Below are 27,348 nucleotides of genomic sequence, written 5' to 3'. Positions count from 1 at the left end.
TTACTTGGCTGTTGAAGATGCAGACAAAAACACACTTTTTATGCTTGAGTTTGAATAAATTCTTACAAACAAAAAATGCAATACAATGAAATAAAATGAGGGAAGGTACAATCACCTGGGAGAGGTGTCATCTATCCCCACTTTATAGATGAGTAAATTTGAGCAAAACAGATAAAGATTCACTTCAAACGGTGTGCTCTTCCCATTGTACTACTCTGCTTCTGAAACAGTAGGCAATTAACACTACTCTGATGCTTAAAAGCCCCAACTTTCCTTGGGGCTGTACAAAGTTTCCCTTCCTGTTCTAGCCTTAACAATATTATCCATTCTCAAGGCTTCAATAGCTACATATCAGTTACTTCCAAATTTTCTCTCTAGTCCAAATGTTTCTACCCAGTTTTCCACCTCTATATTCAATGGTCTAGTTGAATTCCCCATTTGGACTCAATCTCAGATTGAGCTACTAGCTTTCCTATCCGGTTAGCTGCTCTATTAATCCACCCAGTTGTTCAAGCTTTTGCCCTTCCAGCACATTGTTACCACTGTTCTAAAGGTATACTATTTAATCTGACTTATAGCATCCCTGTGATACAGGTTTCTTCTTTCTCCCAATCTTACAGATAAGAGGTTAAGTAACTTTTTCTCAGTGACAGTAAGTGGCATTTAGGCTTTTAACACATAGGTCACATGCCTAAGTTCCAGACACTATGACCAACTCCCATGTCTGTTTTCGTTCTTTGCTCTCTCCCCAGTATTTATTTTTTATTTTTTAAAGATTTTATTTATTTATTTGATAGAGATCACAAGTAGGCAGAGAGGCAGAGAGAGAGAGAGAGAGAGGGAAGCAGGCCTCCTACTGGGCAGAGCCTGATGCGGGACCGATCCCAGGACCCTGGGATCATGACCTGAGCCGAACGCAGAGGCTTTAACCCACTGAGCTACCCAGGCGCCCATCTCTTCCCAGTTTTTAGAACTGTGCATGGCATATAGCAGGGGCTCTGTAAATAAATGAAAAGGAAAAGAAAAAAAAAAAAAAGGAATACGGGGTGTGTGTGTGCCTGGGTGGTTCAGTCAGCTAAGCATCTGACTTCGGGTCAGGTCATCATCTTGGGGTCCTGGGATCAAGCTTCATTGTTTCTCCCTCTGTCAAATAAATAAAATCTCTTAAAAAAAAAAAAGAAAGAAAGAAAAGAAAAGAAAAAAGAGAGAAAGAAAGGAATGTAGGTCAAAGGAAGGAGATATCACCTTTCACTAATTGGTACTTAGACCAAGGTTTAAGACTTAAGATTATGACTGGGTATTAGGTATTAGGAGGATCAGAGAATAACAAATATTAACAATAAATTAGTTGGTATTTTCCTGGTAGTTAATGCTGAGGCATATTTCCACACTACTGTTCACTTCAGCATCTTGGCAAAGAATGTTATTTTCTGCTAAGCCAACACTGTCTTAAAAAAATTTTTTATAGGGGTGCCTGGGTGGCTCAGTGGGTTAAAGCCTCTGCCTTCAGCTCAGGTCATGATCCCGGGGTCCTGGGATTGAGCCCTGCATCGGGCTCTCTGTTAAGCACAGAGCCTGCTTCCCTTCCTCTCTCTCTGCCTGCCTCTCTGCCTACTTGTGATCTTTGTGTCAAACAAATAAATCAAATCTTTAAAAAAAATTTTTTTTATATGCTCAAAGTATACACAAAGACAAAGAAAGCATTTAATAATATGCAATTTTATAGTGCAAATTATTAAAAATAGAGAACAATGAAACAGTACTTAGCCCTTCCTGCCATGAACCCAGGATTTAGGATATTAACTCAATATTTTTTTTTATATCAACTCAACATTAAAACCTAACGCACACTGTAGACAACAGGATAGAGAATGAGTATGTATTTCCTTCAATTCGGACATCATGTAAAGTGATACACATTTATCCACATGATGCAAACAAAACTCGAAATTCCTCTACCAAAAATCACCTTCAGGGCCACACTAGAAAATCAGTCCCATTCCTTTACTACCAGAAGCCAACCTGACCCCTAAAATGTTTCCCTGGATTTGGTCCTAAATGGCTTTGGATTGTTTCAAAACCTAAAAGAACATCTTCACAAGATGAAGATTGCTGACCATGAAGGATATTTAAAAGAATGGGCTACTAGTTCTCAAGGTCATTTCACTATAGAAGTTGCAAGCATTGTGCACATTCTTGGAAAAAGTATCTATGCTACACTCTTACAGATGCATAAATTCTGTCACTTTTTGAAAAAACAAAAACAACAAAAAACAAACTGCAGGGGTCTACGTTCAGCCAATTATCCTCAAAGGCAACAGGGCAGCTATCACCAGCTCAGACTGCCATGCAGTTGCCACGTGCTCGGGCACTCTTCCGATTTCTCTCCTCTGGAGCACCTTGTGCAGGAAAACTACACGAAGTCACTGACAAGACCTAGAGCAATGTGTGGTAGGCGGGTTCCGGAGCTGAAGCTTAAGGAGTTTTCGAGCTGGTGAGGGATCTAATTGTTGTGTGCTTCTCTTCCCTGCAGAGGAAAGACAGAATTAAATTTCAATTGAATTCAAAATAACATTTATTGAAAACTTGTATGGACACTGTGTCAGACACTGAAGGGCATTAGAGTGACGAGAGAGTCTCTGTCCTCAAGGAGATGGCAGTCTGGCAGGAAAGCCAGCTGCAACCGCAACCATAATACAATGTAATGAGAAAATGAAGGTATATATAGCAAATAATTTAGGGCTGGAGGAGGCCAAGGAAAAGCAACAGGGAAGTAATGTCAGTGTCACTTAGTGAATCCTTGAGGAATGAAAAGGAAAATGGCAATGGGTATTTAAAAGCTTAGATTTACTAAAACAACACGGTTTGTGGGGATTTCATTTTCAGTCTACTGTGTTTTTGTGGAATTCACAACTAGAAATTTCCCATTAACTTTGAGTACCCACAGCATAATAATTATTGTGAGGGGAGAAAAAGAAATCTTCTCACACACGCTTTATTCTCCAAGACCCTATGCTTTGGAGGTCAGTTTGTATCTGAAGAGCTATCGTATATAAAATAGTGCGTATATAAAATAGTGCAAGCTCTAGTCCCCGGAAGACACACACTCACCGAGCTGTACTGACACCTTCTGGAGACACTGGGTACTTTCATCCATAAAAGCATGCAGCTGCTTCATTGAGCCTTGCAGCTCGTCCATCTGCACATGAAAGACAGCTGTGAGCTGTAAGGGTCTGTGGTTTCCTTGTTGTTCCTCAAAAAAAGGACAGGCAAGCTCCAACTCAGGAGCTTTGCCTCTGCTATCTTTTTAACCTGGAACGCTTGTGCCACACATTGTGTTTGCTCCTCCAGATTCACACTCTGCACTTCCCCATGTTGCTCTATGCTCTGGGAGGCTGCCATGCGTAACCTCAAACAGGATTCCATGTCCTTGGGTGTCCGGGCAGGTATAGCCAAGAGGGAGCCCAAGTGGGAGTGAGCTTAATGAATCCAGGGTATTTTTATGCAGGCTTGCTGAAAGGGTTGTCTTGAGTTAGTTCTCTCAACTGAAGGTCATGGCTCTCTCAAAGCAGCCCACTATATGACTTTCTTCCTCTGGTACCACAGTGACTGTTCCTCCCCTCCGTCCTTCAGGCCCAGGGATAGTAAGAGTTCAGCTGCCTCTAAGTCCCAGGTTACTTCATCAATCCTTGTGGTTTCCTCAATACCCATACTTTATATATCACACCTTCAATTAGCCTTTATCAAGTGCATCTGCTTCCTGTCAATATTTGGGAGTGATATGATAATATTCTCCCAAATGTCCTCATGGCTCACTTCATTTCTTTCAAGTCTCTGTTAAAATGGCACCGTAGAGGGGCACCTGGGTGGCTCAATCAGTTAAGGATCTGCCTTCAGCTCGGGTCGTAATCCCAGGGTCCTGGGATCAAACCTTTCATTGGGCTCCCTGCCCCTGGGGAGCCTGCTTTTCCCTCTCCCTCTGCCTACAGCTCCCCTTGCTTGTGCTCTGTCAAATGAATAAATAAAATCTTAAAAAAAAAAAATGCTCCTTAGAAGGACCATCAACAATTGCTCTATACAGAAACTTGCTGTCCTTCCTGTACACTATCTACTTTACCCTGTTTTATTAGCTTTTATCACCACATATTTATTTTTTTTATTGTTTCTCCATGTTTCCCCAAGGTAGAGCTGAATATACTTATCTCATTACACATATTCTCCAGGTCTCTTAATTTCCAAGGACAACATAGCAAAGCTAAATAACCAAATTAACATGAGCCCACTCACCACCAACTCCATATAATCAAAGACTTTGTTCTGGTTCTGCAATATCTTTTGGTAGTCAGGCTTTGTTTTAAGGACTTCACTCTGGGAAGATCCAAGATATGTTGCAGGTTCCACTTCAACTTCAGTAACTTTGTTTTCAGCTGATCCTCTGGAGGAAAAAAAAAAAGCAAGGAATTTTTTTTCTTTTAAAGATTTTATTTTTTTATTTGACAGAGAGAGAACACAAGTAGGCAAAGAGGCAGGCGGGGGCGGGAAGAGGGTGGGAAGCAGGCTTCCTGTCAAGCAGAGAGCCCGATGCAGGGCTTGATCTCAGGACCCTGAGATCATGATCTGAGCTGAAGGTAGAGGCTTAACCCACTGAGCCACCGAGGCACCCCGCAAGGAATTTTTTTTTCAAGGTTTTTAAAATTATTTACTTATGTGAGAAAGAGAGCACAAGCAGAGGAGAGAGGGAGAAGGAGAAGCAGACTCCCCACTGAGCAGGGCTCAATCCCAGGACCCTGAGATCATGACCTGAGATAAAGGCAGAAGCTTAACAGACTGAGCCACCCAGGTGCCCCTCAAGGAATTTTTATAATCATTTTTTGGGGGAAGATATGTAAGACAACCTAGGGGAAAAAGTCTCTAATAAGGCTTTCTTAACCAGAACCAACATTCTTCTGCTCTACTATAGGTGTAGGCTATCTTATTAATAAGAGGGTTCTGAAATGATTATGCCAGTGTTAACATCTTTATACCACTGGACTCCAGGAAATGCTAGAACCTTCACATCAGTTGATTCCACCTAACAGTAAGGTCCATTTACAAAAAGGACTACACATGAGGTATAGAAAAGCCAAAGCTTGCTTTCCTGAAATCCATGTCTATGATCTCTTCTTAAGAAAAATGCTGGGCCACCTCAATTATCTGAAATAACTAAAAATGGAGAGTTCGTGAAAACCGAGGACTCTTTAACAACAGCCACTCCTACAATTTCCTGACTGCCAGACCCTGCTAAACACATTCCATTTCACCTTATTTAACATTCACAATAACCCAATGAGATAGATACTAATATTATCCCCGTTTTCAAGAGGAATTTCAAGCTTAGCGATAAAGTAGCTTGCCCAAAGTCACAAAATGAAGCAGTAATTAGTATTTGAACAGAGACAATCTGCTTCCAGACACATTCCTCCTAACCAGTAAACTACGCCACATCAAAAGTTTTTATTCTGAAACTATCATCTTATACTTAACCTAACTTCATAAAAGGACCATGTAAGGGGCAAATAAAGTAACTGATAACCATCAGTGCCTGGACTGCAGAAATTTTCAGACCATGTTCCTGAAAGCACCTCTCTACTGCTACTTTTGCAGTTAGGGCTTTAGGTAACATTCTATATTTGGGTTTCCAGCTGAGATTCTGTTGGGGAAAAATAAGTTTAAAATCACTGGCTTACATGGCCAACTAAATCAAAGTCTAGCACTTTCCCATTTTCTTAAGTCTTTGGGACCCAAAGATCCTCTTTCTCCTGTACACCCTATCCTTTCATGTCTTTGCACTTCTACGAAGGACCTGGCCAGGGTTCTCTCACATACCTGCAGCTTGAAGGCCACGTGCAAACTGACATGCCATGACCAAGATTTTAGCCCAACCCTAGGTGCCCTGGTACAGGGCAGAGATGAGTGTGTCGCCCCGAAGATATGGAACAGCAGCCAAGGACACTGAACAGAAGCAATTCTGTTGACTGAAAATAGAGACACCCATTCTTAGTCCCCTTCCCCCAACTCTCCATTTATAGTCCTAGAGTGTTAATACACATTTAAAGAGCTTCGATGAGTTATTTGGCCCATGAGAAAGGACTCATCTTTCAATTTATGCTAACAGAACTGAAATCGATTCAAATCAAATTCCAGGGCACCTGGGTGGCTCAGTCCTTCGACATCTGACTTTGGCTCAGGTCATGATCCCAGGGTCCTGGGATCAAGCCCCACATCGAGCTCCCTGCTCAGCAGGAAGCTTGCTTCTCCCTCTCCCACCCCCTCTGCTTATGCTCTCCCTCTCACTGCTCTCTCTCTGTAAAATATGTAAATAAAAAATCTTTAAAAAGAAAATCAAATTCCACAAGGTAAAAGATAGCTTCCTATTTCCAATCATGAATCTAACCTGGATATGATATCTTCAGCCTCCTTCTGGTAGTGCTGCAAGAGCTGATCCCAAGACTGACGTTCTAAAGAAAATCTATAGAATCAGGAAAAAAAATTATCAGTTACTTTTCGATCATCTCATTCTGAATCATTCAGGGCATCAATAAGTACATTAGGTGTCTACTCTGGCTCTAAGATGTGAGTAAAAAGGTCATTCAAGGATTAGAAAGCTCGACTAATTCAGAGGATATTAATTTAATCAAATTGAACACGAGTTCTTAAAATCAAATTAACATCCTTATTCCCTCAAGTCCACTCTATGAAACTGGCGATGAGTAGAGCCCACAAGATCCCAATATGCAGCTTTCTAAATTCTAGTGTTGACACACTAATATTGAGACTCTGAATGGGATATTTACTATTCATTTTTTCCAGACCTAGTTATTTTCCCCAGATAAATTTAGATTTTCTAACAAAGGATCACTCATTTTCACTTACTTTGTTATGTATTCCTTCATCTCAGCCACTGATGTTTCCAGAGACAAATCTGATGCTTTTCTGGAATACAGATAGGATTGTAAGATCAACATAAATGTTTCAAGGGCACTTGCTTTAGTAAGATGCCTTATATAATTTTAATGGCAGTATAAAATGTTCAGAATTCATCTTTCAACAAATATTCATTCTTGGCCTCTATCTCATTTTTGCACTAGGTAACAGTTTTCTTGGTAGTCTCTTTATTTTTTATTTCTCTCATTGATTCCAATTCACCTTTAGCCAGATTACCTTTCCCTAAAATATTCCTTAATTTTATTTTCCTTGCCTAAAATTCTGTGACTCTTGACTACATTCAAAATAAAAGTCAAAACTCTTTAACCTGGCACTTTAGCCTGTTTTGGCTCCAACCAGCTCATTAATTTTGATACTAATTGTTGCCTTTCTTTTCTACCTATTCTGCCCCATATAATCTCACTCAGTCTGACACTCAAACATCTGGAATTTCCCACCTCCAAAATTTTGTTCACACCATTTTTTTTTTTAAGATTTATTTATTTGAGAGAAAGAGAGAAAAAAGCGTGAGCGGAGGAAGGGACCGAGAGAGAATATTCAAGCAGACTCCCTCTGAGGATGGAGCCCAACTCAGGGCTTGATCTCACAAGTCATGAGATCAGGTCCTGAGTGGAATCCAAGAGTTGTATGCTCAACTGACTGAGCTGCCCAGGTGCCCTTGTTCACATCATTTTTGAGTCATCTTTTAAGGCCCAACAATACTTTTGTATACGACAATCTTTTCTCCCAATCAAAATGACACTATCAGTGGAGAGGGATTATGTTTACTTACACCAATGGCTCAACTCAGTTGGGTGACTAATGCTAATGGAAAAGAAGCAGGCACTGAAAATGCCAATATTCTGCAGATGTACTTGGTACTCTACCCGGTAAAAACAAGTTAGTTGTTCCACTTTTCATTTTTCTCTACCAAGGCCTGTGACACACAGCCTCTATCATCTCTGGCTGAGATGCAGAAGCTGGTAGCTAAAATACACTGCATCAAAAGAGATACTATGTCGAGCCAACATATTTTTCATTTCCTAGATAGCAATTGTAATTCTAACAATCTGTGGGAAAGTAGACATTTGTGAAATATTTGCCATTATAAATAAAACTAAAAAGTTTTATAAGGTAGGCCCAAGTGACACGATTTGTTGCAAGGCAGGAACTAGAGAGTTAGGCCCTGCCCCCATAGAGGAACTACCAGTTAGAGACCGGGATTTAAAAACTTCTAATATTCTTCCTGAAGAACATAAGTTTATCACCAACTTGCATTTCTAGCAAAGCTTTGAACAATGCTTTCCCTCTCATCTTTCCACGGCTGGTTCCTTCCCACCACTCCAGTCTTACAGATCTTCTCTGAACACTAACTAGAGTTGCCCACTCTAACAAGTCACTACCACAGTAACTAACTTCTTAGATCATCACTACCTGAAATCCTTTTTTTCTATGTATTTGTTTGTCTCTCCTGTTAAAATACATAAGAAAGACCTCGCTTGACTTATTTATCATTTTATCTCTAGCATTTAGAAGAGCCTGGTGTGTAGAAGATGCTGGATAATGTTTGAGTGAATAAACAACAAATTATAATGAAAAGTCGTAATTAAGTTATAATTTAGGACAGAAGGGGAACGGCACATACCCTTCTGAATCTTCAAAACATTTTTGTAGAGTTCCATTACTTTCCAGGCTCTCTGCAAAATGTTTCAATTCTTCAGAAAGAGAAGATGCTAGCGGGGGAAAAAAAACATATTATAAAATAAAAAGAATATGAATTTTCACAGCAAGCTGCTGACAAACATATACTCAAGGTGGTCTCAGCTCTAGGGTCCCCTGTTACGAACTGGCCCTCTTACCCATTCAAAGTAGTAGTATAAATATGGGGAGAGATTTTATCTTTTTTCTTGAGTAGGTTTAGATAAAATGGAAGACAACTCCTCTTTATGACATTTATGATAGTGTTTTTTATACTTGACTGGTGAAAACTAGTTATAAGTTATACATGTACTGACATTTCACTCAAGAAATTTCAACTGCTGGCACTGAAAGGGAGAACATATTACAGAAATCAGGCAATAGGCAGGGGTGTAATGAAAAATGTTAAAGGAGAATAAAGAATTATGGGCATAAGGTAAAAACAGGTCTCTGCTTTGACTTGGAAGGATCTGCAATTGCACTCTGGTGAGAAATGCAGAGGGGAAAGCAGATGTTGAACAGCTATCCTATCTATTTTAATTATGGTGATGTTCTAACACCGAGATAAACAAGAGTCTGAGTTCATATATTTTCATGTCTTTTTTTTTTTAAAGATTTTATTTATTTATTTGACAGAGATCATAAGTAGGCAGAGATGCAAACAGAGAGAGAGGAGGAAGCAGACTCCCTGCTGAGCAGAGAGCTCGATGTGGGGCTCGATCCCAGGACCCTGAGATCATGACTTGAGCCGAAGGCAGAGGCCTTAACCCACTGAGTCACCCAGACGTCCCTGTGTCTTTTTTTTTTTTTTAAGATTTTATTTATTTATCTGACAGACAGAGATCACAAGTAGGCGGAGAGGAAGGCAGAGAGAGGGGGGAAGCAGACTCCCCACTGAGCAGGGAGCCTGATGTGGGGCTCAATCCCAGGACCTAGAGATCATGACCTGAGCCGAAGGCAGACGCTTAACCCACTGAGCCACCCAGACGCCCCTATTTTCCATGTCTTTTAAGTGGGTAACATTAAATATTTCTGAGCCTGGATGATTATGTAGTTACACTGTAAAAGCTACCTCCTAGAAAGTTAAAAACGGACTCCTAAGAATATTTGTAATTTATATCACAGAGGAACAGCTAATTTCCCTAATGTATAAAGAGTTCCTACAAACTGATGTAAAAAAAGCCAAAATCCCAATTTTCAAAAATGAGAAAAGGAGCCTTTCCAGCAGTGCCGACCTCCTCACAAGAACATCCCCTCTCCAAGAACCTCCTCCACCCATCCCGGAAGAGAAAAGGAAGCACAAGAAGTTCCTGGCACAGAGCCCTAACTCCTACTTCATGGATGTGAAGTGCCCAGGATGCTACAAAATCGCACCGTTTTTAGCCATGCACAAACACTAGTTTTGTGTGTTGGCTGTGCCACTGTCCTTTGCCAGCCTATGGGAAAAGCAAGGCTTAACAGAAGGATGCTCCTTCAGACAGAAGCAGCGCTAAAAGCATCCTGAATCAAGATGAGGGGAAAACTATTGCAATCAACACATTTTGGATTAAAAAAAAAAAAAATGAACAGGGGTGCCTGGGTGGCTCAGTCGTTAAGCGTCTGCCTTTGGTATGGGTCATGATCCCAGAGTCCTGGGATCAAGCCCCCCATCGGGCTCCCTGCTCTGCTGGAAGCCTGTTTCTCCCACTCCCCCTGCTTGTGTTCTTTCTCTCCCTGTGTATGTCTCTGTTAAATAAATAAATAAAATCTTTAAAAAAAAAATGAACTAAGGATAAAAACATACACAGAAAATGAAGTACAAGTGGTTCTAAAAAATATGAAAAAGTGCTTATCCTCTTTGAAAGAAAATGGAGGGGTGCCTGGGTGGCTCAGTGGGTTAAAGCCTCTGCCTTCTGCTCAGGTCATGGTCTCAGGGTCCTGGGATCGAGCCCCACATCAGGCTCTCTGCTCAGCGGGGAGCCTGCTTCCTCCTCTCTCTCTGCCTGCCTCTCTGCCTACTTGTGATCTCTGTCAAATAAATAAATAAAATCTTTAAAAAAAAAAAAAAAGAAAGAAAATGGAACAGATTAAAACTGGAAGATACTTTTTATCACCTATCAAATAGTAAAAAATCTAAATTGTTTGCTAAAACTGTTGAGCATGAAAAAGCAGGTACTTGCATATATTGCTGGTAAGAGAATAAACTGATACAACCTTTTTTTTTTTTTAAAGATTTTATTTATTTATTTAACAGAGAGAGATCACAAGTAGGCAGAGAGGCAGGCAGAGAGAGAGGGGGGAAGCAGGCTCCCTGCCGAGCAGAGAGCCCGATGTGGGGCTCCATCCCAGGACCCTGAGATCATGACCTGAGCCGAAGGCAGAGGCTTAACCCACTGAGCCACCCAGGTGCCACTGATACAACCTTGCTGGAAAGCAATCTGGTAATTTCTCTCATTTCATTTGATCTATGTAATTCAAATTCTAGAAATTTATCTTATTTTTACTTGTATATATGACAAAAGGCTTGTGTAAAAAGGTATTCACTACCCTATTTATTATAATAGCAAAATACTGGAAACAACCCTAAAAGCCCATCAGGAAAGAACTGGTTAAATCACATATGGAACATTTATAAAATGAAATATCATATGGCTACTAAAATGTCTCAAGACAGTTCTATATGTGCAATATGGAACATGTGCAAGACAAATTGGTTTAAAAAAAAAAAAAAAAAAAGACAAGGAGCGCCTGGGTGGCTCAATTAGTTAAGAATCTGCCCCTGGCTCAGGTCATGATCCCAGGGTCCTGGGATTGAGCCCCAAGTCAGGCTCCCTGCTCAGCAGGAGAGTCTGCTTCTCCTCTTCCCTCTGCCTCTAACTACCGCTCATGCTCTCTCTCTTGCTCACTCTCAAACAATCAAATAAATAAATAAAACAAGGGGCGCCTGTGTGACACACTCAGCTGAATGTCTGACTCTTGGCTTCAGCTCAGGTCATGATCTCACGGTCATGAGATGGAGTCCCACATCAGGTATCCCACTCAGCACGGAGTCCGCTTGAGTTTCTCTCTCCCTTATCCTTTGCCCCTCCCCCCACTCCCTCCCTCCTACCCTCTCTAAAATTAATAAATAGGGCACCTGGGTGGCTCAGTGGGTTAAGCCTCTGCCTTCGGCTCAGGTCATGATCTCAGGGTCCTGGGATCGAGCCCCACATCGGGCTCTCTGCTCGGCAGGGAGCCTGCTTCCCCCTCTCTCTCTGCCTGCCTCTCTGCCTACTTGTGATTTCTGTCTAATAAATAAATAAAATCTTAAAAAAAAAGAATTAAAAAATAATAAAATTAAATACATCTTAAAAAAAGATATAGTAAAGAACAGTGCAGAGAGTATATGTTCATTTGGTATGCATGTAAAAATGTTGGAAATGCAGTAAGATCTCTATAATAATCCACAGGAAGCTGGTGGCTGTGGTGGAATCGGCAGAGAGGAGTCGGACTGGCTTGGGGTGGGAGGCAGGCTTACTTTTCACTTTTCTACTTTCTGAATGTCATAAGCATACATTCTTACTTCTTTAAACATAATTCTAAGATATAAAGGGGGGGCTGGTTTTGTGAGGCAGCAGCTCCTAAAAACGGGGGTCCTCAAAGTGGGGCTTCAGTAAAGCCAAAGGCCAAAGCTTGCTCATCTATTCTTAGCAACTTACCTTTGGCTCTAAAACTTTCAAGACTGAAGCCCTCAGTGTCCTTTAGGAAAGGTTCAAGTTTCTGAACAGAGAACTAAATAAAGGAAAGCATTTTCAGTACAACCACCAAGATTTTCCAGGCCAGTCTTGAGTTCACATATTTCATGATGTTTAATCAATGTGAAAGTAAACATGATTTAATTTTTATACCTAAGATTTTTCATATAAACAAATAAGTACATCAGGAAAAATCTCTTTGCTCAGACTATATATTTTGATTTTTGGTTCAGAGAAACATGGTCATTTAAGTAACACAAATGACTTCTCTAAACTGCTGTAATCGCCAGTTAGCCATATAATTCTCAATCAGTATATAGTCAGACCTCAAATGTCTGCTTTAACTTAGATACTGACCTTCACCCACTTTAAATTCCCATCATTTGCTGCCAATGGGCAAAACATACTAGACTGAGGACATCTCTGACTCTCAGGTGCTTAGTTAGCAGCAGCAGTAGCACCAGTGGGACTGGTAGAAGGCCTAGTCCAGAGAGAAAAATCAGCTACTGCTGGGATTAAATATGGCTTTTAAATGAATCCCACCTAGAAAGAAACTTCTTTTAATCTTAATTGATATATCACACAATACTGATCTCTCTTTGGAGCTGTCACAGTAACAGTTTAAAAAAGGAAAAAGAAAAAGAGAGAAAAAAAGAAGAAGAAAAAGAAAGCATTTCTCAATCCCAAGAATCTTACCTGGAAACTGGAAAGCAGGAGAGCGACAAGCCGTTTGCTTTCTGTTAAGTTGCCACTGATGGATCTGCTGAGCTCTAACATAAAATATCACCACATGTAAGGAGCTAGGTACTAACACAGTAAAGTAAAAAAACTAAAAATTGCCCTCCCTCTTGATGGGGTCTAACTCCAGGCAAGAAATCCTAGGCAGCATTTTCTATTTAAAAGGAGAATTCATAAAAAGTATATCTAATTTTTTTTCAAATCACCAAAAAATGAAATTTACCAGTTTAATATACTAACTTTAAAAAGTTATTATGAACCTTTTATTGATTACATTAAAATCTTGTCTGTTAGGGGGCGCCTGGATGGCTCAGTTGGTTGAGTGTTCAGCTCTTGATTTTGGCTCAGGTCAGGATCTCAGAGTAGTGAGATCAAGCCCTGCAACCTACTTCCCGCTCAGCCGAAAGTCCGCTTGAGTTTCTCTGCCTCTGCCGAGGCTCACATGTGAGCTCTCTCTTTCAAATAAATAATTAAGTCCTTAAAAAATAATAATAATAAAAATAATGTAACTTAAAAAAAAATCACTTAACTTGTTTTTGATGTTTTATTTTCAGCATTTAAGGAAAGAAGGTGGGAACATTTGAGTATCTTTATGACAGGCACTGCAGGGTTTTTTGTTTGTTTGTTTTTTGAGTAGGCTCCATGCCCAAGGTGGGGCTTGAGCTTAGGACCCTGAGACCCTGAGATCAAGAGTCGCATGCTTGGGGCGCCCTGGGTGGTTCAGTCAGTTAAACACCTGCTTTCGGCTCAGGTCAGGATCTCAGGGTCCTGGGATGGAGCCCCACGCAGGGCTCCCTGCCCAGCCGAGGGTCTGCTTCTCCCTCTTCCTCCCCCCCCGCCCCGGCTCATGCTCTGTTTCTGTCTCTCTCTCTTTGAAATAAATAAATAAAATCTTACTAAAAAGTCACATGCTCTAAGGAGTAAGTCAGCCAGATGCTACTCCAGTGTGCTTTAAATACACTGTCTTGTAAATTATAAGCTCCATTTTACAGATGGGAAAACTGAAGCTGGAGGCCAGATATTGGTGGAGTCAGAATTCAATCCCAAGTCTGCCACCAAAAAAAGGGGATTTTCCCACTAAGAGCCATGTTGCTTCTCTATAATGACCTTATAATAACATTAATAGCAATTTGTTGAACATTTGCTATATAAAAAGCATTTCATTAAATGTTATGCACACCTCATTAAAACCGAAGGCCAGTACCTTATCAATTCCATTTTACAAAGTAGGACACTGAGGCACAAAGGATGGATGATAGGTAATTTGTCCAAGGTCACATGGTGAGTCCCCCTGAACTGGTGGGGAATTTTACATAATTATGCCACTGAATCCTCAAATGACTACAAGATGTAGATACTGGTTTTTTTTCAATTGTGTCCCTCTAAAAACATCAATTATTATACAGCAAAGAAAATTTGAGATACATATATTTTTGTCCTCCAGCTTCAGCTGGCTGTGTTTTTAGGTTTTTTTTGCCTCCTAATTACTTCTCATTGCTGTTAGTACAGAAAAACAGGATACCTTCTGCCTATAACCAAAGAAACCTGGCAAATGGCCAGGAATAACGAAGAGAAAACCAATCTTATTACATCAGTGATTTTCTGTTATACAGAATTTTAGGTCCACAAGCCCTGGAACAGAGATAAAGGTAGGGGTAATCTTAGGAAACTGCTGTTATTTTCTTGGCACATCTACAGAGTGAAGTGCATGAGCACAATTGTGGCAGCAATATGCTAAATGGCTATTTTTAGCCAGATTTCCTTCTAGACATCAGGCCATCTGGAAATGAGCTAATATCTTTAAAGTAACCACAATACCTTAACATTGCAGTTATTTACTTACTATAAGCCAAGAACTGTGTTATATATCAATTCACTTAATTCTCACACAGACCTGTAAAATAGGTATCATTTCATCCCATTTCCTGATAAGGACTGTTAAGGCAAAGGAGCTTAAGTAGTCTGCTCAAGGTTATATAACTAGTAAGTTCTTCCAGAAATGTGCTGGACTTTCCACATTCAATCTTGTACTTCAATGCTTACTGAGATGTAATTATTGTTGTAAATTCACACAAATCCCATTCAAATACGGCATGTTTAAAAACTTAGTTTTCACCAAGATATTCTTACACGCATCCTCCCTCTGAGATATTTTCAGTTATAAAGCCTATAATCAGGTAGCAACACACCCACCTCTGTTTCACTTTAGGAAATAACAGAAACCCATAAGAAGAAACCTTTAATGCCTCTCCTCCTAGCAGAGGTGAGTGTTGAACAATTACAAACTAGGATTTCTGTTCATGGTGGAGGTTACAACAGGCAGCTACTAACATAGATAGCAATCGTATGGAACACTTACTAGGTGTTTGACATTAGTACTCAGGATCTCCCTTACGGATGAGGAAACTGAGGTTGACAGGGGTGACATGATTTGCTCAGTCACAAACAAGTACCAGAGCCAAGTCAATCCTCCATTCTTTCTGCCATACCTCACTGCCTCTTATCTGAGCTGGAACTCCTGTCTTACGTACACAGCATCCCACCTGTGATGCCCTGATGAAAGGCAGGCAGTGACTTCCGCCGGCTCATTTCCTTCATACTTGCTCGCCGCCAAGATTGACTCTTGTCTTGACGATCAGGAGATTGTTCTTGGGGGGACAAATGAAGGGACCTGGACTGAAGTCCTTCCTCCTGGCCAAAATCACAACTTCCCCCCATTTTAGGGCTACAGCCAAGGTGAATTCTTTCCTCTGAAACGCCTTGAGTCATCTCCAGGGAGGCAGGTGATTTGCTACACACTTCCGTAGGGATGGGATCCGACTCCAGTGGATGATCATGAGTCTTAGATGTCACTGGTTCCTCTTCTAGCACTTGTTATGAAAAAGTCAGAATACAAAATCAAACCCACCACAACAATGCATCTGAGCAAAAAGGTGGAAAAAGAAAATGTATGCCCCAGATCATGGAAGCAGTGAGGAAGCATCTCTGTAAATATGTGAATATGGAATTCCAAATCCACCAGGAGCCAAGAAAGCATTTGTGAATAGCTCAGAAAACTGAACCCAAGGCCAGAGGGCCTCCATTTTACTACAGTACTTACCTTCTGTCGTCTCTGATCTAATTACTGCAGTCATCCTGGATGAAGAACCCTGAAAATAGGAAAACAAGGTGATCTGTTCCTCACATCTCAGCCTCAGTCTTGCTGGGGTTTTACTACCCCAAAAGAGACTTTGTGTTGTCCAGCCTTTCCAACCAGCTCATCTCTGCCCCATGAAATACTACCTACCTGACAAGGCCCAGCCTAGTCCCACCGCATCCACCTCCTCCAGAGACTATCAGACTATCATCACCTCTTGTAATGAATCTCTACAGAAGTCATCATCAGAAATACTCATGTCTTGCTTAACACACACCCTCCTTTATTTCCCAATTATTTAACGAGTCTCTCATATTCTAAATGGCATTATGATCTACATGGTCTTCCAAACTAGAAAAATCACATCATCCTTCTTATGTTTAATCTCCACTTCCAAAGTACTGTCCATCCTACCTCCAGCAGTCTCTGGAAAGCTTTTCTTCACTTCCAGTTCTCAGTTTAGTTCAGATCTCAGAACTTCCACCACCTGCCTCCCCCTCCCCAGAATAATCTTACAGCCTCTCCACTAGTACTCCATCCAGTACTGCTCCTCTCCAATCCTTTCTTTAGACAGCAGCAGAGATTCTTCCAGTATATTCAACACCTTTCATTAACTAGTCCTAACCTACTCATCCCGGCTCTCTCCTGCCACCCCCATTCCCTGCACCACTCTTGAATCTCTACACACACCCTGCCTGTAAGACTTATTCAGCCTTCCCAACCTAGCTTAAATGCGAAGCTTTCCAACCACTTCTCTAGGCAAAGTTGGTTGTTCCACCCCGGCCTTCCTAGCACTGTAAAGTGTGTTAAGGTGTGTCTCCCCAGCCAGACTGTATTTGTATTCCTAGTGGCTGTCACAGACAACTGACTGGAAGAAAGCAAGGAAGGACATGACCGAGGCATCTTTGCATATTCAAGGCTTATCCCTCCCTCCCAGCAGAAATCTATTTGAGGGGGAGGGACTCTAATTAAAGAGAAATGAATATACAGGGAGGGACAGAATGGGAAAAGTAACAGAACAAGGGTGGGGAGGTCAAGGATCTAGAGCCCCACAATCAGGGCTGTATTACAGATTCAAGCTTGGATAATAACAACAAATGTCATTTGTTAAGCTGCTTGCTAAGCGCTTACTATATGCCACGATCTGTGTATGTATGTACGCAGGCGTTTTATTTACATCATTATCTCATTATCCCACAGAATCCTTTCCACGGCTCTGGAAATACTAGCATTATTCCTCCGTACAGATAGGGGAACTGTTCAGAGGAGCAAAAGCTCGGCCCACTGGGGGCAATTCCGGGGTGCGGGGACCCAGGTGGAATTCGAACCCAGGCCTGTGATCCACCCCCAGCCCTCAAACACCGTTCTGCACAGGCCCCGAGCGAGAAGCGCAGCCTGCCTTTGGGATTCCTCTCACCTGGAGGAGGCCGCAGCGCCCTGAGTCCCTCGGTCCCCTCTGTCTGGGGGGCGGCGACCGGTCTGGGCTGGGCGGAGAGGTCCGATGCCAAGGAGCTGGTACTAGGATAAGCCGAACGGCGTCCACGGAGAGGTCTGCAACTTCCGGACGACGCCTGGCCAGCCCGCAGCCTCCGTCCCGGAGATACGAGCATGCAAATCACTCTTCGCGGTCAAGGGTCGAGCTTCGACGTCCTGTACCACTGCCGCCGCTCCTCTCCGGCCTGGGGCGCGGTCAGCTACCTGCGACCCCAAGGCTGCCGCACCTTCTGAAAGTCCCGCCAACCAAGGGCGCCTGCGCAGTTGGCAGCCTGCCGGGTCCGTGCACGCATGCGCAGGATGCCGCCCGCCTTCGATGCGCATGCGTAACTGGTGTTCAAAGCTCTTGCCTCCCTCCCGCCCCTTCCCTCTTGTCCAAGTCCTTACTGGTTAAGACTCGGCCGCGAAAATTATTTCCCCAGCTACGCCACGCCCGCGGGGTCCCCTCCTACGGACTCTTACCTCGTCCTGTCGTTTACGCTGCACGCGCTTAGAGCCCATTGAAGATGGGGCAGGGGGAGGTGTAGGCCCAGAGAGGTACTTGCCAAATGAATACAGTGGGTCACGGGGCATCTGATGGTCTCCTCCGTGGTTAGACCATGGTCTCCATCCTCCCTTTATATTGTTAACTGCAAAAACGTGGGCCGTGTCTCTCCCAGAGCAGAGTGGAGCTCTGTACTCAGTTTGTTTTATTCTATCCCACTCCTGCTCTAGCACTTTTATTTCCTGTGACCCGTTTAATACTGACAAAGTTCAAGAACTCTCCTGTGCAGCCTTATTGCAGGCCACCCCCTCCCCAAACTGCTTGCAGCTCCTCTGCCAATCCTTGTTGCTTCCTCCCTCTGCTTCTTTGTCCAAGCCGTCCCCTCTGCCTGGGAAGCCCATTCCAGCTTTTTTTTCTAAAAATTCTCCCAATTTTAAGCCTCAGCTGAGGATTCATCTCTCTTAGATTCTTCTCTGAGGCTCCAGACTGAAAACTCTGTGTTCCCAGAAGCCCAGCTGTGTCTACTCCACTATTCCTTGCTGGCATGGGAGGCCCCGGAGAGCAGCACCTAGCATGATGCCATGGAAATGTCCCCGTGCATATGCAGTCCTTTCTTTTGGATCTGAAACCGAATGTTGAATTATTAGCAGTCCATAAAATCTGAAAGACGAGTTGGGGAGCAGCAGCTGGAATGTTACTGGGGTCATCCTTCCGTAGCAGCTGCGGTCCTTGGAAAGGTTTTCTGATGGAAGGTAGAAATCTGCCTTTCTGAAATTTTCCACCCTGTGGTTACAGCCTGCTGGCTCTAATAGCCATCTGAAAGCAGAGATTTGCTCTTGGTTCCCAGAATATCACTTTCTGGGACTAGTGGTACCCAGTTCCTCCTCTTCAGCTTATCATTTGTCAATGTCCCAAGAACAGAACACAATGTTCCCAGCCAGGGCTGGTTATCCTGAGGCACAGTGAAAATACTGGTTCATGGATTCCAGACCCAATACAGCCTCTGTCCTTCCTCTGCTTTCATTTCTCCCAGGGGTTCCTACGGTCTACGGGATGTGCACGTTTCTTCCCTCATAACGCACTGCATGATCTGACCCAGACTGTTTCATCACTCCTAACTCTGGTGACAATCTTTGGGTTCCCCATTCTGCTCTGCCCTCCTTCTACTAGGCTTCCATACATGCACCATACATGCACTCTCTCACCCTGGAGCCACCTCCTGTCTGTCTCCTGCCTGTAATATACCACTATCCCCTTCATTTATTTAACTTCTCAACTTCAGGTATCAGTTCAGATGTCCTTCTGTGGAGTCTTCTGGTTCCTCTCCCTGAACACCCTGGGTTCCTCTGCCATTGACATTTGCTTTCCTGTCTTCCAGGCCTATCTACTGCATTCTCAATGCCTAGCACAAACTTAGTTGTTAGCCTTCCCCGCCACACACACATCCCACCCCCAGAGAAAGAGAGGGAGGGAGAAAGATGCAGATTTTTCAAATGATAGCCAGCTTCCAAAATGGTCCCCAATAGTATCTGCTTCCTGATGTTCATGCCCTGTGTGTTCCTCTCCCACACTGAGTAGAGCTGATCTGTATATCCAGTAAGATACCAAAGAAATGACTAAGTAATTTTCAAAGTTTAGTCATAAAAGACATTTTGACTTCTACCCTGATTTCTCATAGATGACTTGCTCTAGTGCAAGCCAGCCGCCATGCTGTGAGGATACTCAAGCAGCACTATGGTCTATGCGGAGAGGAACTGAGGCCTCTTCCTGCCAACACTGACTTGCCAGGCATGTGAGTGAGCCACCTTGCAAACCGATCTTCTAGCCCAAGTCAAGCCTTTACATGACTGCCGCCTGACTGATGTTTGATTGCAACCTCTTTGAGACACCAAGTCAGAACTACCTAGCTCCCAAATTTCTGATTCACAGCACCCGTGATCTAATTAATGTTTGGGGCCAATTAATTATACTGTAATAGGTAACTGACCCATGTCTAAAGTGTCCTTTTTTTTTTCATGATAAATCTGTAAAAGGTTGTTTTGTTTTGTTTTGTTTTTGCAGAAAGTAACATTTTTGAACACTCTGCAGGTTTCTCAGTGGTCATATCACACTTCATAGGAGATTCTGAGGTATAAGGACTCAGTATCCAGAACCCCTGGTGGCTCCTCCCAAGTGACCCCAAACTAGCCAGCTGACTGTGGCATTCCTAGGCCTTCCTCCTTCCCAGGCAACTGGGTTGTGGGGGTGGGGGAAGAATCAGGTTTCAAAACTGATGGGGGCCCCATCCACCCTGCAAGGAAAATCAAAGATGAGGCCAAATCCAAGGAAACTGTTCATATTACATACTTTATTTTCAATCTACAACCATTAAAAACCTTTTGTAAGTTTACACTGTACATTTATTCTCATGTCTGAAATAAGACACAGGGGCAGGGAGAGCTGGAGGATTGGGCCAGTTGTCCTAGCACCTAATCCGTCTTGGGAAGGAGCCTTTTGAAGACAGAAGTGGGGAAGAGAGAACAGTGGACAGGAGAGGCAGACAATTTGGCCCAAGGATGCCCTTGGTCCCTTCCCTCCCAAGGGCCTTTCCCGGGGGGGGGGGGGGTCCCCTAGGGCCCAGGATTGCAGGACCCTCACCAAGAAACCAGGCTGGGCAGAAAGGAGGCTTCACAGTATTGGCAGGGGCTGGGGAGGGGGACCAAGAGGAGAGGACAGTTTTTGGCTCTTCCCCAGCTGCTGGGGGTTGGAGCTGGTTTGGGCACTGTCTGGTTGGTCTCACTGGAGGTGGAAGGAGGAAGAGGAGGAGGAGCTGGGGATTTGGGATTCTTTCCTTGAGGAGTTAGGTTTCTTACTATTTGAAGACAGGTCATGAGCCTGTGGTAAGGTTTCCAAGGGATACATGGTCAGGGTCTTTGTCTCCTGTCCACCCCGACCCCCACCCCACGACTCCCACCTGATGCCTTGCTAGCACAACCCTACACAGCCTTTTGTGAGTAGAACTAGAATGAAGCCAGAGGCAGGGAAAGGAAAACCGTAGCCTTCTTCCTGCCCTCCAGCTTCCTGGAAAAGGACATAGTTTTTTGTTAGGCAGGGAGGGGTGGGTAAGGAGAGTTCCAATCTCTCAGGCGTCCAGATGAGGTTGGTATTTTCCACCTGTTTCTGGTCTGGGCCAGCCTCAGTCCCTCACCAGGCCGCACTGATTGCTAGTGCAGGTCAGCAGTTGGCCAAGTCCTGCTATATGAGAATGACCTGGAGGGCTTGCTAAACCCCAGCTTGGTGGACCCCACAGCAGAATTTCTAATTCTGCAGGTCTTGGGTAGGGCCAGTATTTTGCATTTCTGTCAAGTTCCCAGGTAATGCTCGAGCTGTTTTGAGAACCTCCAGGCACCTCACGCTCAGTGACTTGGTATCCTGAGGCAGTGACAGGAAACTGGGCCACAGCTGGCAAGGCCCAACCTTAGAGGCACCAAAATACCCGGGAAGCTGCTGGAAATAGTCTCGTGGTGAGCTCCCTGTGGGGAGAAGGAAACTAAGGCACAGAGATCAGAGGCAGTCGAAAGAGGAACCAGGATACCAGGGTCCAATGGAGAGAGGATAGTGATGTAGCATCCCAAAACACAAGGGCTGTTCCAGGACCCTAGAGATCATCCTGGTGCTCATGATAAAATCATAGAATGGGGAGGCTCAGAGAACCAGCCAAACAGAGATCTTCCCAGACTTGGGCAGGGTCTCCAGATTCCTGGCTGAGGGTCTTCTTCCCAGGAGCAGTTTGAGTGGCATCAGAATGGAGTGTGACCATCCAGGCCCTGACTACCTCGACCCTTCAAGGATGCTTCGAGGAAACCAGAGCTCCTTCCTTTAGGGCCTGAGATCCTACAGGCTGGTGAATGGCAAGAAGGGAAGGGAAAGGGGGGTGATGGGATAAGCGAGGGTCCAAGGAGTGTGAGGGAAGACTAACAGGTAGTGGGGAGGAGCCCTGGGCAGGGGAATGCAGGCCCAGCATCAAGTCCCCTTTGGTTCTTGAGTCTGTGGACTTTGCAAACTTCACACACTGTTGGGAGGGGTAAAGGGTAAAGCCGGGACAAGATATTCTGGAGGCAGTGAGGCCCAGGGCAGAACAGAGAGGATAGTGGGGAATCAAATGGACAGACCAATGAATGAATGACCTACAGAGAGAAAACACAAGCCAGGCTGCACCTTCTTCACAAACGAGGTTAGGCAGGACTGGGCAGGGTACAGGAGCCCAGAAAGAGGGATTCAAGTCCCCCCCTCTCTCTCACACACACACACACCCAACAGGGGACAGTGATGAGGTCCCGAGGCTGGGGACAGAGAAGATAATGTGGTTCAACAGTGGACCTAGGGGATGTCCTGCTGGGCTGGGAGGTCACTGGGCTAAGCCCAGTGAGAAGGACTGGTAGATATTCTCTGAGGTGTTGGAAGGGTGCCTCCTTTAGTATGAGAAAACATGAAATAAATGAAACAGAACCAAGGAAACATCACCAGATATGACAGCAAACATCGGAGTCGGGCAACCACAGATACAAGTACTTCCGGGACAGGACAGGAGTGGGAGCCTGAGGAGGGAGAGAAGCCCATGGCAGGGGAGCAGAGCTAGACAGGCCGTTCTGGGAGGGCTGAGGGACAGGCGTTAAAGCAAGCTTGGGGTGCAAAAGAGGAAAACCTAGTCATGGGTCAGGGCCACTTGGTGTGTTGGTGGGAACAAGCCAAGAAAAGGAGGCAGGAGGAGGGGAAGCTTTGGAGGAAGATGGTAACAGAGTGGATGGGTGGGAGGAGGGGACTGAACAGACTGAGCCCAGACAGAGGAAGGGGCTCAACCAAGAGCAAAGAATAGCACAAGAGGGGTCTCATTCACCACTGGGGATGCAGAATCTTCTAGAGTCAGGAAACCAGCCTTCTGGTCCTGACTCTGCCTGTGGTTTGCTGTGTGACCATGGTGAGCCACTCTCTTCTCTGGGACCAATTTTTCATCTAAAAAGGTGAGGGGCTTTGACACAAAAGGACAGAAACTGTGTGATTCCTCTTACATGAGCTACCTAGGTGAGGCACATTCAAAGAGACAGAGAGTAGAGGTTACCAGGGACTTGGGGAGGGGGCGGTGACTTATTGTTCATTCAGTGGGTAGTTTCAGCTCGGGTGATTAAAAAGTTCTAGAAACGGATAGTGGTGATGGTTGCATGGTTTCCAGTCTGGGTTAGGTAGTGCCATATTCCAGGTGTCCTGTACCCACAAAGAAAAGTCTCCAGTGGGTCAGTGGGTTTACATAGCAACCAGGACAAAGTTGGGCTGGGGGATCCAATGGACCCAGGTCCTAATCTAGGCTCGATGACCTCCCAGTCAGGTGTCTCTGGGATGAGCCCTGCACCTCCATTTCCTGATCTGCACTTACCCCTGTCCTGCCAAGGCTGCCTCCCAGAGCTGTCTCTGAGAGCTGTGAAGCAGCTGTGGGATAGGGGAGCAATTTCCAGATAGCAGAGTACTCTGGGTGGGGTGTGCAGGGGAAGATTATTAGTATGAGTGAAGAGGTAGTGGGAGCTTGGGGGGCTGGTACGGATGGAAGGTGGGGGACATTCTGGATGGGAGGGGAGAGGGAGGAAGAGCCTGGAAGCTGGGTGGGCAAGAGAACAGGCTAGGTAATGAAACCGTGAAAGGTGCATAGGGGTGGGAATGATGAAACCATGTGACAGTCAGCATGTGAGAAGGTGATGTCTTTGGGCCCTTCACATTGTCAGCTGGGAAAGCAGCTAGGACAAGAGTATCCCTGGGAAGACCAAGAGGTGGGGCGCATTTTGAGTCCATAGAAAGCGAGACCTCTAGGAGGGATTTTTAAATTGGTCAGCCTTTGGTGGGGAATGACCTGGGTGGAAAAGAGGGACAGGAATTGGACAGATGCCTTGTGCATGCAAGATCTAGGAGCCAATGATGTGCCAAAGTGGTCTAATTTTCATTTCAAATACAGACATCATTGTCCCCAGGAGCGTCTAGTTTGGCTCTGGGAAGAGGTCAGACGTAAGAAACGTGAGGTTGTCCAGTTTAGGGTCAACCTGGGCAACCGGCCCCCCACTCCCCCCCAACCAACTGATGCCAACACGATAGATCCAAGCCCAGTGATCTGTAGGGGATCAGAACCCCCAGGGTTCCTTGGGACTTTGGTGGGAGAGAGTACAGATGGCAGAAAAGGAAGAAGGATAGAGAAGGATGAGGAGAAGGAAGAGGAGGAAGGTGCTGGGAGTCCAGTGGAGAAGCAGGAAGGGGAGAAAGGGAAGAAGGGCAGTGTTCCTTCCTGGGACTCCAGGGGAATCCCCACTGTGGGTCAGGCAGTTTTCTGCTTTGGGAATGTTACCAAGACTTAAAAGGCATTTGAAGAAACAAACAAACTTAGAAATTACATTCCAAAAGAGTACAAGAGTTTTTACAAACCAACCCCCCCACCCCAAAAAAAGAAAACACAACCAGTTACTAATTAAAATGCTAAAAATCAAACCAAACCAATATTTACACATAACATTTTCAACCCCATCAAGCCCCACGTCCAGAGGCTTCTGCAGGAACAGTGATGAGTGGCCTTGCACAGAGGCATGCAGGAAGTTGACACTAAGGACTTGACTGAAAACCAAGATCTGGAGCCTCTGACACCAGTTGGGGGCCGGGTGGCCAGGCGCTGAGACAAGAAGATTGCGAGGACAGCGTTGGACGAAGACGATGGTAAGGCTGAGCGGTCCGTAGGCCTTGGGGTTCAGGTCTTATGAGGATTTCTCCCCAAGGCCGGGAGTGCAACCTCCCTGGTCCTCCATAGCTTGGGGAGGTGGCAGAAGGCCTCTGGTGGCATGTGGCCTGGTGTGAGTCCCCTCACCTGGAGATAACCTTGGAGGGACCCCCTGACCTTCTGAGTGGGAGCAGCAGCATCCCAGGGGAAACTGGCCCATGGCTCCAGGGACCTGCCTGTTCTGCCCACATAAGTCACTATGGCACAAGAGAGTACCTGATCAGCCTGACATGGCCCTCACATTCTGCCCATAGGGAATGGAGATGAAGGATCCGGGGTAACTTGTCCAGGTGACTCTGAAAGGGCAGAACTGGGAGCAGGTGGGAGTGCAGAGGTGTCTCCTGAGTCCTGGGGGCAAGCTCACAAAGCTGCTGGCTTTTTGTCTTCCCGCATTCCGCAGACAAGCTGCTTCATTCTGGTATTTCCACTCTGGGCCCCCAGCCAGTGGCAGGAGGTCCACGCATCTGCGTGTGAGCGGGCAAGTGTGCAACCGATACGGATTCACTGGCACCAAGGGAGAGGCCATCTGAGGCCTTCCCCCCACACTGCCATGAGCCACTATGGCTCAGACAGCTCACATGGGATGTGGGGAAGGGCGGGCAGGGGAGCTGGGGCTGAAAGAGGGGCCAGGAGAGGCCATAAGGCTAAGGAAAGAGGCTGGTGAGAAGGCTGGCAGGTGGTGAGAGCTGAGGCAGGCTGGCAGACACTCTCACGTCCATGTGCAAAGCTGCAATAAACAACATTCTCAAAGTTCAGTCCTGTTTTCCTGTGAGTTCTCACTTGGGGAACTTGGAGAGATTGCCACGCTCTTGATAAGAGCCTTAGTAATCTGTGTTTGACTCATTAAAAAAAAAAAAAAAGGTTTCAGAGGGAGGGAGCAAAATGAGAGGGCAGATGGAGAATGTTTGGGAAGTGGGGACATTGGCCCAGCCCCCCACCCTGTCAGCGAGGGTTTGCAGACTGACTGCTGGGGGCTGGCCAAGTACCAGGCAGTGAGTGAAAAGCAGTGCTCTGAGGCCAGATGGTCAGCAGAATTGGGGAGCAAGCTGCAGGGCTCCAGCCCTACTGGGGGCTCTCTAAACTTGACCAGGAGACTCGAGCTCAGCAGCGGAGCTGCCTTGTCTGTATGGGGGATCCCATGCCTGGCCATCGTGTTAAAAGCCTCACGTTGTCCTAGTGGCAAGAATACATGTCTCGACCTCCAATAAATTACCTTAGGGACTTCGGGGTAAATTAAATTATTAAAATAAACGAAAACCACCTTAAATATTTATAGTAAGAAAATTTCAAATAAACAACCGAGGCAAGAAATGTGCTTCCAGGCCCGTGTCCACAGCCGTGTCCTGGGGGCACTGGCCTCTGGGGGTGCTCCTTGGCCTGGCGTGGCCAATTGGGAGTCTCTCATTGGGAACAGCTTTGCCTTCTACCAGCCACAGGATGTAAACACAGTGGAGATGTGGCGCCCCCTCCAGGGTGCTGGGGAAAGAGGCCCCAGCGATCAAGGCAGTGGGCATTTAGGCAATTTATCTGTGCACCAGATCTTGAAACTGACGCTACCTATTTCTGTCCTGGGAAGGTTGGTGCCCGCCACCCACCCCCCAACCCGGTCACCTTGACGAGGGAGGCAGTTCCAGTGACCCAACCCTGAGCCCCACACGTTTCCACCTCATCTTCCAGTCCTTGCTGCATCCAGGCTATGGGCAGGGAGATCCAGTGCCCCAGGATTCCAGGCTGATACTGGCCCTGGCTACTGGCCCTATCATGCCCCCTAGAGCCACAGCAATCCAGAGCAGCAGGGCTGGGAGGAGGAAGCCGTGGAGGGAAGGAAGGGACGGGAAGGATGCTCAGCTCAGTTCCACCAGGAACCCCATGTTGAATCCTATGGCAGAGCCCATTCTTGTCATGGTGTTTCCTGCCCGTGAAGGAGGACACGGTTGGCAGGGAACATCTCTGTGAGCCCTTTTCCCTGAGGAGCACAGCCAGAAGTGTATCCTTTCCTTGGCTCTTCTGAGAAGTGGGTGTGGGCAGAACCAGGCGAGGCTCTCCCAACGGACTGGCTCCCAAGGGATCACTCTGGAGCCACCTCTGAAGCCTAGTTGTGGTCTTTCTCCCACTTGCTGCCTTCCCCTGGAAGTCAGAGATCACCACCCAGCAGTCAGCAGGAGACCCTGCTTTACCTGGATGGGAAAGCTGTTCTCTGGCAGTGGTGTAGCGGCTGAACCTCCAAGGTGAGACGATGCCGAGGGCATGGGCCCCTCGCCTTGCCTCCTCTCTGCTGGCTTCCTTCGGCGATCCGGGGACTGGGCTGGTTGAGGTGGGGAGCCCGGCTGCTCTG

General features: G+C 45.3%; 1 protein-coding gene and 1 pseudogene across 3 annotated transcripts; one reads left to right on the top strand and one right to left on the bottom strand.

The window, feature by feature from the left end:
• Window positions 1-1,652: 1,652 nt before the first annotated feature.
• DSN1 (DSN1 component of MIS12 kinetochore complex) lies at window positions 1,653-17,996 on the bottom strand. 2 transcript variants are annotated; one of them, XM_080814485.1, is made up of 11 exons: window positions 17,666-17,996; window positions 16,213-16,261; window positions 15,656-15,982; window positions 13,071-13,144; window positions 12,339-12,411; window positions 8,609-8,696; window positions 6,913-6,972; window positions 6,434-6,508; window positions 4,288-4,435; window positions 3,112-3,199; window positions 1,653-2,527 (listed from the first exon to the last, which is right to left on the bottom strand). In XM_080814485.1, exons 2-11 carry the CDS (start codon window positions 16,244-16,246, stop codon window positions 2,424-2,426), a joined length of 1,071 nt encoding a protein of 356 aa, XP_080670611.1. In that variant the 5' UTR covers window positions 16,247-16,261; window positions 17,666-17,996; the 3' UTR covers window positions 1,653-2,423. The 2 variants fall into 2 exon arrangements, with proteins under 2 accessions (XP_080670611.1, XP_080670612.1); XM_080814486.1 differs by lacking the exon at window positions 15,656-15,982 and having other exon boundaries at window positions 1,654-2,527; window positions 17,666-17,982.
• On the top strand, window positions 9,865-10,154 carry LOC308349842 (small ribosomal subunit protein eS27-like; annotated as a pseudogene). Its single transcript has one exon. The product of its transcript is annotated as a small ribosomal subunit protein eS27-like (transcript).
• Window positions 17,997-27,348: the final 9,352 nt, after the last annotated feature.

Source organism: Martes martes, assembly GCF_963455335.1.
Source record: "Martes martes genome assembly, chromosome: 9".
In the NCBI taxonomy this organism is placed as follows: Eukaryota; Metazoa; Chordata; class Mammalia; order Carnivora; family Mustelidae; genus Martes; species Martes martes.
This window is presented reverse-complemented; position numbering and strand designations above follow the sequence as displayed.

Coding starts and splice junctions, on each gene's coding strand:
- DSN1 (XM_080814485.1), bottom strand. CDS start 16,246: ATGACTGCAGTAATTAGATCAGAGACGACAGAAG. Junction 13,145..15,655: donor CTTTCATCAGGGCATCACAG/GTGGGATGCTGT, acceptor ATTTTATGTTAG/AGCTCAGCAGATCCATCAGT. Junction 3,200..4,287: donor TTGATTATATGGAGTTGGTG/GTGAGTGGGCTC, acceptor TTTCATGTGCAG/ATGGACGAGCTGCAAGGCTC.